The 14,359-nt window shown below is 49.3% G+C and overlaps 2 protein-coding genes and 1 non-coding gene across 8 annotated transcripts; 1 reads left to right on the top strand and 2 right to left on the bottom strand.

The window, feature by feature from the left end:
- Positions 1 to 755: 755 nt before the first annotated feature.
- On the top strand, positions 756 to 5,884 carry LOC123181615 (flavin-containing monooxygenase FMO GS-OX-like 5). Of its 6 annotated transcripts, none has more exons than XR_006491782.1 (9): positions 756 to 1,428; positions 1,963 to 2,060; positions 2,150 to 2,302; positions 2,400 to 2,482; positions 2,589 to 2,724; positions 2,822 to 2,998; positions 3,194 to 3,447; positions 4,348 to 4,665; positions 5,350 to 5,884. XR_006491782.1 is itself a non-coding variant. In XM_044593922.1 (7 exons), the coding sequence occupies exons 1-7, from the start codon at positions 765 to 767 to the stop codon at positions 3,371 to 3,373; spliced, it is 1,491 nt and encodes a 496-aa protein (XP_044449857.1). In that variant the 5' UTR covers positions 756 to 764; the 3' UTR covers positions 3,374 to 3,583. The 6 variants fall into 6 exon arrangements, 2 of the variants coding, with proteins under 2 accessions (XP_044449857.1, XP_044449858.1); XR_006491781.1 differs by having other exon boundaries at positions 4,219 to 4,665; XR_006491784.1 differs by lacking the exon at positions 4,348 to 4,665.
- Positions 3,577 to 3,647, bottom strand: TRNAG-GCC (transfer RNA glycine (anticodon GCC)). Its single transcript has one exon. It is a non-coding gene; the product is annotated as a tRNA-Gly (tRNA).
- Positions 5,885 to 10,521: 4,637 nt separating the features above from the next.
- On the bottom strand, positions 10,522 to 12,310 carry LOC123181613 (probable xyloglucan galactosyltransferase GT19). Its single transcript, XM_044593921.1, has one exon. It carries the CDS (start codon positions 12,135 to 12,137, stop codon positions 10,776 to 10,778), a length of 1,362 nt encoding a protein of 453 aa, XP_044449856.1. The 5' UTR covers positions 12,138 to 12,310; the 3' UTR covers positions 10,522 to 10,775.
- Positions 12,311 to 14,359: the final 2,049 nt, after the last annotated feature.

Here is a 14,359-nt window from a genome sequence, read left to right as displayed (position 1 = left end):
ACGCCATGCTTCATTTTCTTTATCCGTCTTTTCTCTGAAGGAGCACGACATATCTGCTCAGACACCCGAAGCTTGCAGAAGAAGTACCTCTCTCTGCAAGGCACCTGCCCTGGCAGCACAATGGCATCCGAACCTAGCTGGCCTGCAGGGCGGCACATTTGGCCTTCCTGTTGGCCATGCTCTAAGTGGGTGAGACGATCTCCAGGGATTGCATGATTGCGCTAGTGGTCTTTGGCCCCAAAATATGCATGATTGCGTCGGTGGTTGAAAAAAAACATGAAGCCATGTCGCAAAATGGGAAATATCAATATAAATCTGGCCAAAGAGAAGCAAATATGCAAGGCTACCAAACACTCTTGCCACTTGACAGTGAAAGGAAAAAAATGCAAAATAAACTATTCTGGTGAGAATTTGCAAGGCTACAGTATTTTTAAAAAAACAAAGTTCAGAAAATTTGCACAAAATTTTACTCCTGGCATTTGATTCCCTCTCGAACTCGAGTAACGCTACACGTACAAAAGAGTTACAAGGTTTTACAAAGAGGGTTAACTTGATTGGTCAATAGGTGAAGAACATGGTCCACCCCCCTGAAAATCAGGAAGGAGGGCAAATTTATGATTGGTTACTAGATGAAAGAGCCTGTAAAATCCTGTATTTTTTTGTATGTCTAGCATTTTTCTCGAACTCCCACGTTCGAAAAAGCAGCTAAAAACGGTTGGTGAGGCGTAGAAGAGCCCGCTTCCCTCCAAATCGCCGATACCCACATGAACGAAACCAACAGAGACGGGATCGCACACGGCTCCTCGACGGAAAAAAGACCAGCGGAGGCACGGCGAATCCAAGCCAATTCCGGCTCCCAGCTCCGCAAGCCTCTTTGCTCTCTCCTGCCCGCCTCCATGCCGTCGCCCTCGCTCCGCCTCGCCGTCGTCGGCGCGGGCGCGGCCGGCCTGGCGGCGGCACGGGAGCTCCGCCGCGAGGGCCACGCCCCCGTCGTCTTCGAGCGCGCCGCCGCCGTGGGGGGCACCTGGCTCTACGCCTCCCCCGCCCCCGCAGCCGCCGCCGACCCGCTCGGCGCCGCCGCCACCCACTCCAGCCTCTACGCTTCGCTCCGCACCAACCTCCCCCGCGAGGTCATGGGCTTCCTCGACTTCCCCTTCACCGCGGCGCGCGGCTCCGTCGTCGACGCGCGCAGGTTCCCCGGCCACCAGGAGGTGCTTCGGTACCTCGAGGACTTCACGCAGCGGTTCGACCTTTACGGGCTCGTCCGGTTCCAGACGGAGGTGGTCGGGGTCCGGAGGGAGGCCGGCGGGAGGTGGGCGGTGACGTCGAGGAAGCTCGGGGAGAAGGGGGAGCAGGACGAGGAGCTGTATGATGCCGTCGTGGTTTGCAATGGCCATTATTCAGAGCCTCGCGTCGCCTCCATACCTGGTAATGATTCTCCGCTCAACCAACTCGTAATTGGGCAGAAGAAATAGTTTGTTGAACCCTGGTTCAGGCTCAGCACACGGTAAAAACCAACAAATTATACTTCTAAAATCGAGAAGAAAAGAAATCTTGACATTGTACATGTTGTGTCTTTTGTATGCATGCAAATTTTCATGAAGAAATGACACGGTTCGTGCTCCGTGAGAAGAAGAAAAAACTGATTTCGAGCAGGGTAGGTAGTGATCGTAACAAGAAAATCTGCATGTGGTACAGATCTCGAGCATGCTTTAAGAAAAGGGATTTAGGATACTCTGCATGTTGTACAAATCTTGAGCAGAACAGAATCTGCATCCTACGATCTAGAGACAAGAACCAGCTGATTCAGGGTTTAGCAAATTTGATTTTGAACTCTTAAGCTTGATGAATTCTTGAAAGATGCCTGTCTGATGTTTTTTTTGGACAATTCTCGTCCAGTGTTTCGTTACAAACTTGTAATTTTATGGTCATCAGATCCACCAACAATTGTGAACTTGACAGGTGATCTGTACTTTCCAACATTGACAGGTGCAGATGCCTGGCCTGGAAAGCAGATGCATAGCCACAATTACCGTGTGCCTGAGCCATTCCTTGATCAAGTGAGTATGATTCTGACTATGATTTCTTCCCCACACATGAGTTGTCGTGCTAAACTATCTTGAACTTGAAGTACGGATTGCCTTGGTAGGTAGTGATCGTTATTGGGGCCTCGGCAAGTGCAGTTGACATTTCGAGGGACATTGCAAGCGTTGCGAAGGAGGTCCATATTGCCGATAGATCAGCGCCGACTTCCACTTGTGAACAGCAGCCTGAATATGACAACATGTGGCTTCATTCCATGGTAAATGCCTTTTTCCGTGGTGAGTTGAATATGGTGGCTTTATCCGTTAAAGGGGCTGCCATTACCTTGTTATAACAAAATTATGTTCTACTTGCAGATTGACCATGCACAGGGAGATGGCACTGTGGTGTTCCAGGATGGCAGCTCAATCAAAGCGGATGTCATCATGCACTGTACTGGGTATAGTCATGCAGCATATCTAAAACATATTTCTTGCACAAACCACCCTATTTTGCTACATTGGTTGAAGCTAATCATGTGTTCCCTGCCTTTGTATGTTGTCTAGCTACCTGTATGACTTCCCGTTTCTTGGGGATGATAGCACCATCACTGTGGATGACAACTGCGTTGATCCATTATACAAGCATGTTTTCCCTATAGAAGTGGCTCCTGATCTGTCTTTCATCGGAGTGCCGTGGAAGGTCAATTTGTGTCCAAATTTCTGCTGTTGTCTAGATGCACTTATAACTGCCTTGCATGCTCTAGCACCTAAAACTTGCTGGCCTCTGTTTCATCCAGGTTATCCCTTTTCCACTGGTTGAACTCCAAAGCAAATGGGTCGCCGGTATTCTATCTGGACGGATCAAGCTTCCATCGAAAGATGAAATGATGGAAGATGTCAAAGCCATCTACTCGAGACTGGAAACTCGTGGATGGCCCAAGAGATATACCCACAACTTCAGTGGTGGTTATCAGGTAGCCTAATGATGCATGTTAAGGGAGCTAGTTTTTTTTTTGAAATCATGTTAAGGGAGCTAGTTAACAAAGCTTTTCTTGGCGGAAAATGACATATTTCTGTGAATTGTGGGCGTCTTGCACTGTTGCACATCAACATTGTATATTAGAAACGACTATATCGGTTATCCCCTGCTAAGTGTGATTTGTTTGCAGTTCGAATACGATGATTGGCTCGCGGAGCAATGTGGCCATCCACCTATTGAAGAATGGAGGAAGCTGATGTATGCTGCTAATGCGAAGAATAAGGCTGCTCGTCCGGAAAGATACCGCGATGAGTGGGATGATGATGGTCTGGTGGCACTAGCAAATGAGGACTTCAAAAAATACTTCTAATCTATGTTGTGGACTGTGATTATCATTTTCATTGCCAGGACGCGGTGATAATCATTGCAGTAATTATTTTACAGGTAAATAATTCTGTAATTTGTACATGCAAGCTCAAAATTGGGATGTCCATGACCTTGAATCGATTGTGAATTACTTTTATCACCATCTGAGGATTCCATATTATCATTCAAGGCAATAAAAAAATTTTTTGCACCAGCCGGGAATCGAACCCGGGTCTGTACCGTGGCAGGGTACTATTCTACCACTAGACCACTGGTGCTTATCTATGCAATTAACCATTAGTCTATATCTCACAATGCTAATTTTAACTGAAGCTAGCTTATTCTCCTACTAGTACCACTGCATTTCAGTATGGGACCATTGAAGCCTCCCTACGCCGAGAGGTCAGAAGCTAATTCTGGAGGAGATAGATATGCCCTGGTGATTTTTCGATGAGATTGATAAAAAATATATAAAGGATAATCAACATCTCATCTTCATCATTGTTATAATGGAGATTGATAATTGATTTTTTTAGTTGGAGATTGATAATTGGTTGATTGGTATTATCTGCCATTAAATATCATTAGTTTTTTCATTTGTGAGTTCGACGTAATAATCGGTAAGTTTTTATCAAGTTAATATAGTACATTATAGCTTTACGCTCATTTTCAATAACGAAGGGCACTACCAATGTAGAAACCTTGATGTGATGCTTAGGAGAATTGGATAAAATAATAATTACATAGCATCTATATAATGGTCCCTATCTTCAGTGATAATTGCAATGTAGGAGTACATATGCTTCCCCGATTAAAGTTTATTGTCTATGTTCTGTTGTCTACATGCAGCAATACAAGCGCTCGTACGACAAAATAAGTTGGTCTATGATTTTCGCATTAGATGATGGTTACGCAAATAAGATAAAATTGGAAGGCCCTTCAATTCTGCATTCTTGTGCATAAAAGAATTCCCTACAGGACCCGGTGAAGCGGTTGCATCAACGCAAGATGAAGCAGGCATAGCCACCAAATTGGTCCTAGCGGCACGCTGTAACGGCCCCCGAGTTTTAGTTTCGCCTCGGGCCTCTAAAATCCCATGACCGGCCCTGCTCCATTGGGGTATGTGATCACAACTTATGTTCTTGTTTTGATAAAGCACAAAAGCACAACGTGGAGGCAAGATTCCTTTGGTCGATCTTCCTATCAACCGGGTGTCTGCACGAGTGCACCGAAATCAGTGGCCCAAGCCGGACTGCATTGTCGGTCCATGGTTCTTATGTGCAAGAAACCAGCGAGGTGAGTACATGCATGATTCTCAAAGATTCTGATGGTTCGATCATCTTCTCAGCGTATGGGTTCCCGTTCCATTGCAAAGATGCCCTTGAAGCTGAGATAAGTGGCATACTTGAAGGTTTATCTATAAGCATACAACGATCAGATCTCCCAATTGCGATCCAGTCTAATTTTTGCTGCCATTGCTGCCTTATCCCTTGGTTCGACTGACCTTGGAGTCTAATTTCCGACGACTCCACCGCAACAAAAAGCAGCAACAACTATCCCTTGGTTCACACTCTCATCCTCCCAAAAATCTCCACCATTAGCCATTCCAGTGACGTCCTCCTCCACCACTCCACGGAACCCCGCTTGTCCAGCTCCAACCCCTCCTCTCCGGCATAGAAAGGCACCTGGACGGCATCAGCCTCTTATCCCTCGGACTCTCTCAAGGCCCGGAAACGTTGCCTCCCCTGCCTCTCCTCCTCCGCCTCGTTCGAGCTGTAGCTCGCTGCCTCACCACCCAAACCCGGAGCTCGGCCGGAAGGACTTCCTCTGGCTAGGAGGACGCATATGGTGTGGAGGAGGAGCTCTTTCTGGAGAGGAGATGATCTAAAAATAAGTGTGCAGTTACTGATTATTAATCAGTACTAAAAGCGATTTAAATCATTAAAGTAGTAATCTGAACGCTTTTATATTTCTTTACAGAGGGAGTACTGGGACGTGTTCAAAAGCAAGGTGACCCCCTCCCCCACCCCCCAAAGTCAGGATCGGCAAAGAGGTCGGGTGACGTCCCGCATAGCGACAAGATGGCGTTCAGTGCTGGACAATGATTTACTTCTTTCGTCCCAAGATTCTTGTCTTAAATTTGTCTAAGTACGGATGTATCAAGCGACGGAGGAAGTATATCTGTAGAGGCATGAGAGCACGGGTAACATCGAAGCAGGCATGCATCACTGTCATCTAGAGCATGGCAGCGACAATGTTATTGCTGGAGGCTCGAGTGCCCGGCATGATGATGAAAATGAAGCTGGAATGGAATGGCGCCAGAGCAGGAGGACGAGACGAGTATGTACCAGACAAAAAGATACAAATTTCTACTATATGACAATCAAGAGGACAAGATTTGATGTCTATTAACCTCGCCAAACTTTACTAGAGGACAAGATTTTTTCGGGTGACAATGTACGGGCATTCCTTTAGTATATTATAATAGCTTTTGATGTCTATTAACCTCGCCAAACTTTACTAGAGTCGATAAACATGCCTTCTTAATAAAAACCAAATGCATGCATGTAAATCTTTTCTGACATACAAACACAAGGCGTCCGTCCGTCCCATTATTATATCAATACAATAACGTCTTATATTACAGGGTGGAGGAAGTACCACACAAGTCTGCCAAAATCTGAGCACATAGCCCAGCCCGGCAGGTTCTGCACATATACCCAATGACAATCGCCGGGCTTGGCATAGACCACGTGCAATGGCATATCATTTCTCACGCAGAAAACAAGAGTGGGTGGGGAGGTCGAGTCGTTGATGCCGGTGAAATAGCCGAAATTGTTGGGGTCGGAGAAGTAGAGCTTCAAGGCGTTGACAGCTTCGCTGGATTTCGGTTCGGAGCCATCGTACTCCCGTACCTCGGTGATGGGTGGGAACTCAATGAGCCTGCCGGTGAGGGGGTTGACGAGGCGGACTACGTCGGTGGACTGCTTGTCGCGCAGGACAAGGAGGCCATCGGCCACGCCAAAGATGTAATTGCTGGAGAGCGCATCAAGTTCGACATACGTGCGGACGCCGGAAACGTGGCGGAGGCGGCAGCGCGATGTAGGCAGTAGATCAGGAGGACGACGTATTGGCGTCCAGCCGCGGGGGCGGAAGCGGATATCCAGGCTGCAAACTAAGCGCGGGTCGTCGGTGGACTCGCGCCAGGCCTTGCAAACGGCCCGCAAGCGGTTGTACTGCGCCGCCGGCAATGGAGAATCCGAGCACAGACGGCCGGCGACGTCCCTGACGAGATCGGTCGTCAGGTTGGCCCAGTCCCTCCTGCCAGAGGGTTACCACCGTGAGCTGCCAACCTGACAGGCAAAGAAAAACTAGAAGGGAGGAGGACTCCGGCCGGACATACCATTCTTTCACTCGCGGCGCTCGCTTCCTCGAACGAACAGACTCGCTGCCACTACAAGTGCAAGCCAGCAGCAGAAGATCGGGAGCAACTCCACAGCGGCGGCGCCGCGCTCGCGTCATCACGCCCTCGAATTTCGGGAGAGGATCGCTGCCGCCGGTGCGTGGAGATGCACCGCCGAATCTCCGGCTATGCGACTGTGTCCTCATCGATCTGGTTTAGGTGATTGGACGTGATCACGTGATTGGTAGTGGTTTTAATTTCTGGAATCCGATACTAGTTACCCTAACAAGACGTCCGATAATTCGGGAGATGTGATTGTTGGAGCTTTCCATCCTCGACACAAGCAATGCAAGGGAGAGGTGAATCAGATCGCAAGCTAGACAAAAACATTCAAATCACAGTGAACTAAAGTCCTATACCCACAAACGTTTCACCTACGGACACGTCTACGTGTTAATCTCTCCCGTTAGAGCATCTACAACCGAACGTCTCAAATCCTTCTCCTCATATGCACGAGCGGAAGATCCGATCATTGACTGGTAAAAAAATCCGATCAATCTCAAATGCCCGGACTGATTGACACCCCTCATATCCAGTCTAAATATAGGTACGAATAAAGGAAGGCCCGGGTACGTCCGTCAAGTCAGACTGGCGGCCCAACCCCCATAAAAGGTGAACCAAATCCCCGTCCGACCTACCCCTTTTCACTTGCTCCTCCATGTCGGCTAGCTCCGCCGCCACCCTTACACCAGACAGCAACTTGCCGTCTGTGTTCAACACATTGTGATTCGAAAAGAGCTGATCAGCCATCAACGTTCCATTTGTGAAGGATATGTACCATGAATATTAAGGAAAATAGACAATGACTTAATCTTTTCTATGATAAGCAGAGAAGATTAATAGTGACAATCTATATGCTTCATAAGCGGTGCAATGATGATCAAAGCTTATTGCTTCTGGACAATGAGGCTATTTAATCGGTCGCACTGCTCTTCACGCAGCGAGATGGGACTAAACCCTGAAACCTGCCGCCCCAATACGGATATGAAATCTTAGGTACGAGCAATTTATTTGGTGTTTGTAAACAGACCCGCCGGCCCAATACGGACTAACATCCAATTTGATCGACGAGCATGTGTTTCCGTGTATCAGATGTTCTGAAAATAAGGTTTATGGTTGTAAATGACAAAATTTAAAACCCTCCGATCAGATACGTCTGCGGACATTTGAGGGCCCAAATTTATAGATTGCGGTTGTAGATGCTCTTGATTCCCAACCAAACTGCCCAAGAATCCGCCCCCATTCCCCATCCCAACTCGACTAACCTGCGATTTCTTTCATCTTATTCTCCTGCAAGATGAGTCTGCTAAAATATAGTACCAGGTACGGTCTTTCCCATGACGAGAATGGAGAACTCCAATGCGCCGACGCGTTTTGTCCATCTCGCACCGTTTGAATCGAAACAGACAAACGCGCCGATACAAACGGACGCGCATCCATTTTTCGTCCGTCTGCAACCCATTTCCAATCCAAATTTGGGTTGAGTTTGCGTCGGCGCGGACGCGTGCGTCGTCCGCCCTTATCCTGCCCATGGCCCACCCGTCGGTGGCACATCCACCCCATTTCCCCTCTCTCTCCTCAAAACCTCCCGCCCACTCACCATGGCCGACGCGCCAAACCCCGCCGTCGTCGCCGCTCTCTCCTCCGTCATGGGCGACGGCGAGGCCGTCCACCCCATGCCCAAGAAGGAGTTGATGCTGGCGCATAAGGCCGTCCAGTCCGAGAAGAGGGCTGGCCGGAGGAGGGTCTAGAAGGAGAAAAAAGAGAAGAAAGTCGCAGCTGCCCTTGCCGCCGCCGCCGCTCAACAAGAGGCCGCCATTAAGGAGAATAGGTTCTCCTCACCAAGGCCATGCAGTTGGGCTATAGGCCCATTTAACAGTTTCAGAAAATCCCTAAGGGCCCATGCTGTCAAGGGAATGGTGGGAAGTTTAGTCCCACATGGCTAGTTGAGAGAGATGTACACCAATTTATAAGGTGAGCTATTCTCCCGCTAGTATGAGTTGGTGTGAAGGAAGGAGAGGTGTACCACACGCGCGTTCCTCCTCCGCCGCCCGCCTCGCCACGACGCGCGCGCGCTCCACGGGTTGCGGGAATGAGCCGAGCCGATGCAATGTTTTGCCGGTCAAAATTGGAGAGTCCATTACAGACACAAAATGAATATGAGACGTCATATTCATTATGGAAATGGAAATGTCCATAATAAATACATTTTATTGTGGAGATGGAAACGTCTGTAATTAAACGTGTATATTATGAAGATGAAACATCTGTAATTAAACGTGTTTATTGCTGGACCATTCTCCTATCCGACTGACCATATATACGAGGCATCGTAGCTCAGCCAAAAAACAACACTTCACACCTCCACTGCTCCCTGGTCGTTCCTTTCACTGCTGCCTTCGGTGATCCCATCCCGTCTACCGCGTACACGGCTGACGGGAGAGCAGGCCTCTGAAACCCCGCTTCTCCAGATCCTGTACGGGAGAGTAGGCCTCTGAAACCCCGCTTCTCCAGATCTTGTACGGGAGAGAGGCGATTAGGTTTTTGGGGAGTGTCTCCTACGCGATTGCTCATCTCTGTTCGACTACTTCCTCTACGTCGACTACTTCCGCGTCACCTTTGTCTTCATCATAAGCACTGACGCCGATCGCGTGGCTGCCGAGAAGGCCGCTGCTGACAAGAGGATCACTGACAAGGCCACCGCCTCCGCTGATGCTACGGCCGACTGGCCTACTGGAGGGTATAACACATTTACCCCGCTCATGTTTACTTTCATGTGTGCGGTACTAGTGGTTTGCGTAGATGTTTCTACTATCTGCCTAGTACGTGCCTACATCATCAAAATTCAGTATGTCATTAGCACTGCCTTAATTTCTCAACACTCGCCATGCTAGGGTTCCTCGTGCGGAGTCGACCATTCTTGTCGCCCCGCCATGGCCGCGGCGAGCACGGGCTCACCGGCTGCCTGTCCGCCCATGTCGGAGTCGCCGCGCTCATCTACCATGCCGCAGACACACGTCTTTCCTCCGCCGCACGAGCCGGCCACGTCCCGCTTCTCCACCTCGCCCGGGCACTGCTTGCCGGAAGGGAGCATGATCACGCCGACCACCCCCACGGCCGTGGCCATCGACCTCAACGCCACACCTGTGGTCGGAGGGCATCCACCTGGGCGCAAAGGAAGCGGCCGAGAGACATCCTAGTGGTCGACCTGGCCCATTTTAGATTAAATTTGCTTCAGATGAGCGGACGAAAAGGTGTCGGCCTGTTGGGCGCATCAGGCAGATTTGAGCGGACACGGCCGAACATCACACCTCCAGCCGATCCAAACGGACAAAAAGCGGACAAAAAACACGTCCGTTTGCGTCAGCGCGTTGGAGTTGCCCTAACTCTAACCGAAAAACCAATGGCATAATCTTATTCGGTTGCAGTGGAAAATACTTCTCAGAATTTAAGAAAGAGTAATATGCACAGTTGCTTGACTTGTTATGTGAATCACGTAGAAAGCATTAAAATATATCCCAGGCTTACATAAATTCTTATGTCAATTGCTACCTCGTAAGGTCCAATAGCAGGGAGATCTAGAGGTAGCACCGTGCTGATTGCACCGTGTTCCAGACAGCGTCAAAAAGATTGTATTAGCAGCAACACTATTCTTGAGGAATAAATACCTACTATTATCCCGCAAAAAGTAGTATGTGAATGTGATCATAACCAGTTTGCTCTAAACCATGAAAATACAGACTTGAACCATAGCAAATGCAAATGACTTGAAAATGCAAATGACTTGCCCACATTTACAAGAACAAATCTCGTGGATGACATAGCAAATGTACACTCTTCAAAGCGAAAGATGCAGGTAAACTGCGGACTGCACGATATAAAAATGCCCAAATCCGGACCAAGAGAATGTCTTCAAGAGCTTTTCATTTGACATTTCGTAGTCCTACGCGTCGACACTGTCGTCCTCCTGCGCGTATATCCTCTCCGGCTGGCCTTCCTCCAGCGCGCGAGCCCGCCTGCGTATCCTCCGGAGCGCGCCGTCCACGGCGAGGTCCACCGCGTCCTTGCCCGCCTCTCTCAGCTCTGCGGTGCTCCCGTGCCTCCGGTACAGCACCCTGGGCGCCATCTCCAGCGCGCGCTCCCGCATCCTCCGCACCTCCGCCTCGGGCACGGCCGCCAGCGTCTCGGCGATCTTCACGCCCCCGAGCACCACCGTCTCCTTCTGTATGTACACGGAGAACTCGTCGTACCGCCCGGGGGGAAGGTGCCAGCCGTACTGCCGCCTCGCCGCGGCGTCCTCGAAGAACACCGGCACGCACCCGGCGAGTATGGCGTCGAACGTGGACCGCCGCGTCGGCGTGTCCCCCGGCGGCTCCAGGCAGAACTTGGCACCCAGCATCGGGCGCATGTACCGGACGGGGTCGTGGGAGCACTTGCCGGCCGAGCAGTCCACGACGACGCACGCGTCAGTGCGGTTCGCGCACTCGGCGAGGATGGAGCCCCGGATGTTGGGCCTGGACGGGCGCGAGACGCCGCCGGCGAAGAGCATCAGCGTGGTGCGGCGGGAGCGCCGCGCGCGCGCAAGCCAGGCCTCCAGCCGCGGGAGCGAAGCCGGGTGGAAAGACGTCGGGTGCGGGATCGCGTGCTCCTGCCACGGCCACGAGCGCGACTCGAGCGCCAGGAACGTGAAGTTCTCGAACTCCGGCAGCCTGACCAGCGACGTGGTGCCCAGCAGCCGGGGCTCCGCGCGCGGCGGCTGCGAGTGGTCCCACGCGGACCCGCCGAGGACCATGAAATGGTCGTGCCCATGCCGACGCGCCAGGATCTGGGGCCGGTCGCGCGCCAGGAACTGGGCAAGGGACGCGCCGTGAAGCGCGGAGGAGTTGAGGAGCGAGGGGTCGAGCACGTAGGGGATAGAGTCGAGCGCCGCGTAGTACGGGAGGAAGACGGCGTCGGCGAGGCCAGGGTCGGCGACGAGGCAGCGGCGCTCGAGGAGTCGGCGGTGGAAGAAGGGCTCGAGGAGGCGCGCGTCCGTGCGGTACCAGGAGCAGCTGCGGGCGTGGGTGCGCGGGCCGAGCCCGTGGTTGGCGAGCGACTCGCAGGTCGGCGTGGAGGTGGCCGACGAGGACGGGTCGGCGAGCGGGAAGGCGGCGTCGCAGTGGCGAAAGAGGTGCGTGTTGAAGCGCGGGGGCAAGTCCCGGATGTGGATCCTGCGGCCCGCGCAGGGGTCTGCCGAATCGGCGGCGGCGTCTCCGGTGACTGCGCGGAGGACGAGGAGGAGGAGGAGCAGGAGAGAATTGGGCATCTTGGGGTTGGGGGAGTGGGGCGAGTCAGTGAGAGAGACACAGACAGAGTGGGGTTCTCGTGTAACTGTCAGGCAGAGCTGGCCAAACGGGCCAGGCCGGTTCTCGTGTAACTGTCAGGCAGAGCTGGCCAAAAGGCCCGGCACGGCCTGGCCCGTGCTAATCGTGCCTGGCACGGCCCGGCCCGCCGTGGCGCCGTGCCGTGCCGGCCCAGATGCGTCACTCCTCGGCCCAGGCACGGCCTGGTTATTAAAAAGGCCGGCCCATGGCACGTTTAGCACACCGGGGCGCATGTTTTTCGGCCTATTGGGTTGTAATATATATTTTCTGGAAAAATGAAAAATAATAATTGGGCCGTGCCATGCCGACCCCATGTTCCCAGCCTCGAGGCCCAGGCACGGCCCGTTTAGCCTGTGTCGTGCCTGGCCCATGGCAGGTCGTGCCAGCGTGCTCGTGGGTCGGTCTGATTGGCCCGGCCAGTTATACTGTCAGGAGGTTGTTCGATTACACACGTAGAAAGGTCGTAACTGGCTCAAAGCCCAAAAATAAAAGAACAACGGATACGGGTGCAAACTAACCACCCCTCCCCCCCCCCCGGAATTTCAGGAGGGTGGGCCAAGTACCCAAACCAACGTCAAATCCGAGAGTGCCATGTTGGGTTGATCCGTAAAACCTTAGACTACCCACAGTGGGAGTAACATAGGTAGTAACATCACATATATCTAGATAAAATAGATGATGTGGCAAGTAATAAACGAAAAAAGAGAGGCATGTGGTAACATAGCTAGTTACTACTAGTATGTGTAACATCACACATATCAAGGCAAAATAAGTCTATAGCATAATAAATGAAGTGATGCATGTTACTACACATATGTTACTCCCCACTATAGAGGTAGTAACATAGAGTAGTAACATGCCCATGTTACTACTCTATGTTATTACCCATTGTGGCTAGTCTTAGTAAAGAGTTCGTTGATCCAGATTGCTCCTCAGAGCCCGAATCCTTTCAAAGCTAGAGAAGGAGGCAATATTAGGTGATTTCCCAAGCGCCTCTATGACTCGCTTCACACGAGACAAAGGGAAACCTCACCTGAAGGAGGCGCGAGATGGGCCGACCCAGGCGCACGGGAGGCCATAGCCTCGTTTTTTCACGTTTTTCTATTTTTTGCTTTAATTTATTATTATTTTGTATACTGTCAAATATATTCCAAATATTGTTTTTCTGTTTTAATTTTTACTTTTGTTTATGCTTCCAAATATTCCAAATAAATATATAAAAAAATACTTTACATAAAAGCATTTGAAAATAATGTTAACCACATATTTAAAAAATGTGAAACGTGTAAACAATAAATGTTTCTCGTGTATACAAAACAAGTATAATGTGTACGTAAAATATTTGATAATGTATTTAAAAAAATTAGTCAAGAATTTGAGAAATGCTAATAAAACATTTAAAAACTGTTAAATGTGTATATGTTTTGTGACTATGTATTCAGAAAATATTAATAAATTATTTTAAAAATGTTAAACTTGTATAAAGAATATTGAGCATGTATTAAAAGTACTAACATTGTATTTGAAAATTGTTAATCAGGCATTTCGAAATGTTCAAATCTGTTTAAAAACATGTTGCTCATTTATTAAAAATAATAATATTGTATTTAAAATATGTAGAGAAACTAATATTGAAAATGTATTAAAAATATTAAATATGTATTAGAAAAATATTCTTGACGTATAGGAAAAATGAAGAATGAGAACCAAAACAAACAAAGAACACCAATAAAAATAGACAAAGAAACAAATGAAACAAAAGAAAGAAGTGCGAAGGAATGGAACAATGAAAACCATAAAGAAACAAAGACAAACAAATAAATTTTTTGAATATTAAGAAATAAGGAAAAAACCAAAGAAAAAATGGAGGAAAATGAGGAAAGAAAGAAAAATCTATGACAACAATGAAAGAAACAAAGAGAAACCAAAGCAAAACAGAAGAAATAAAAGAAGTATAATGACAAAAAGAAAACTGAAGAAGAAATAAGAAAACCAAACAAAAAAGGAAAACGGAAAATAAATAAAATGAATTAAAACAACCGAACGTACACATCAGCGAACAGTCGATGATTGGGCCATCCCCGTGTGCGCTGCAGGAAACATTTTGGCGAGACAGATTGCTAGTCTCGGGACTTCCTATACGCCGCTTATTGCGGCAAACAGT

Source organism: Triticum aestivum, chromosome 1D, assembly GCF_018294505.1.
Source record: "Triticum aestivum cultivar Chinese Spring chromosome 1D, IWGSC CS RefSeq v2.1, whole genome shotgun sequence".
NCBI lineage: Eukaryota > Viridiplantae > Streptophyta > Magnoliopsida > Poales > Poaceae > Triticum > Triticum aestivum.
This window is presented reverse-complemented; position numbering and strand designations above follow the sequence as displayed.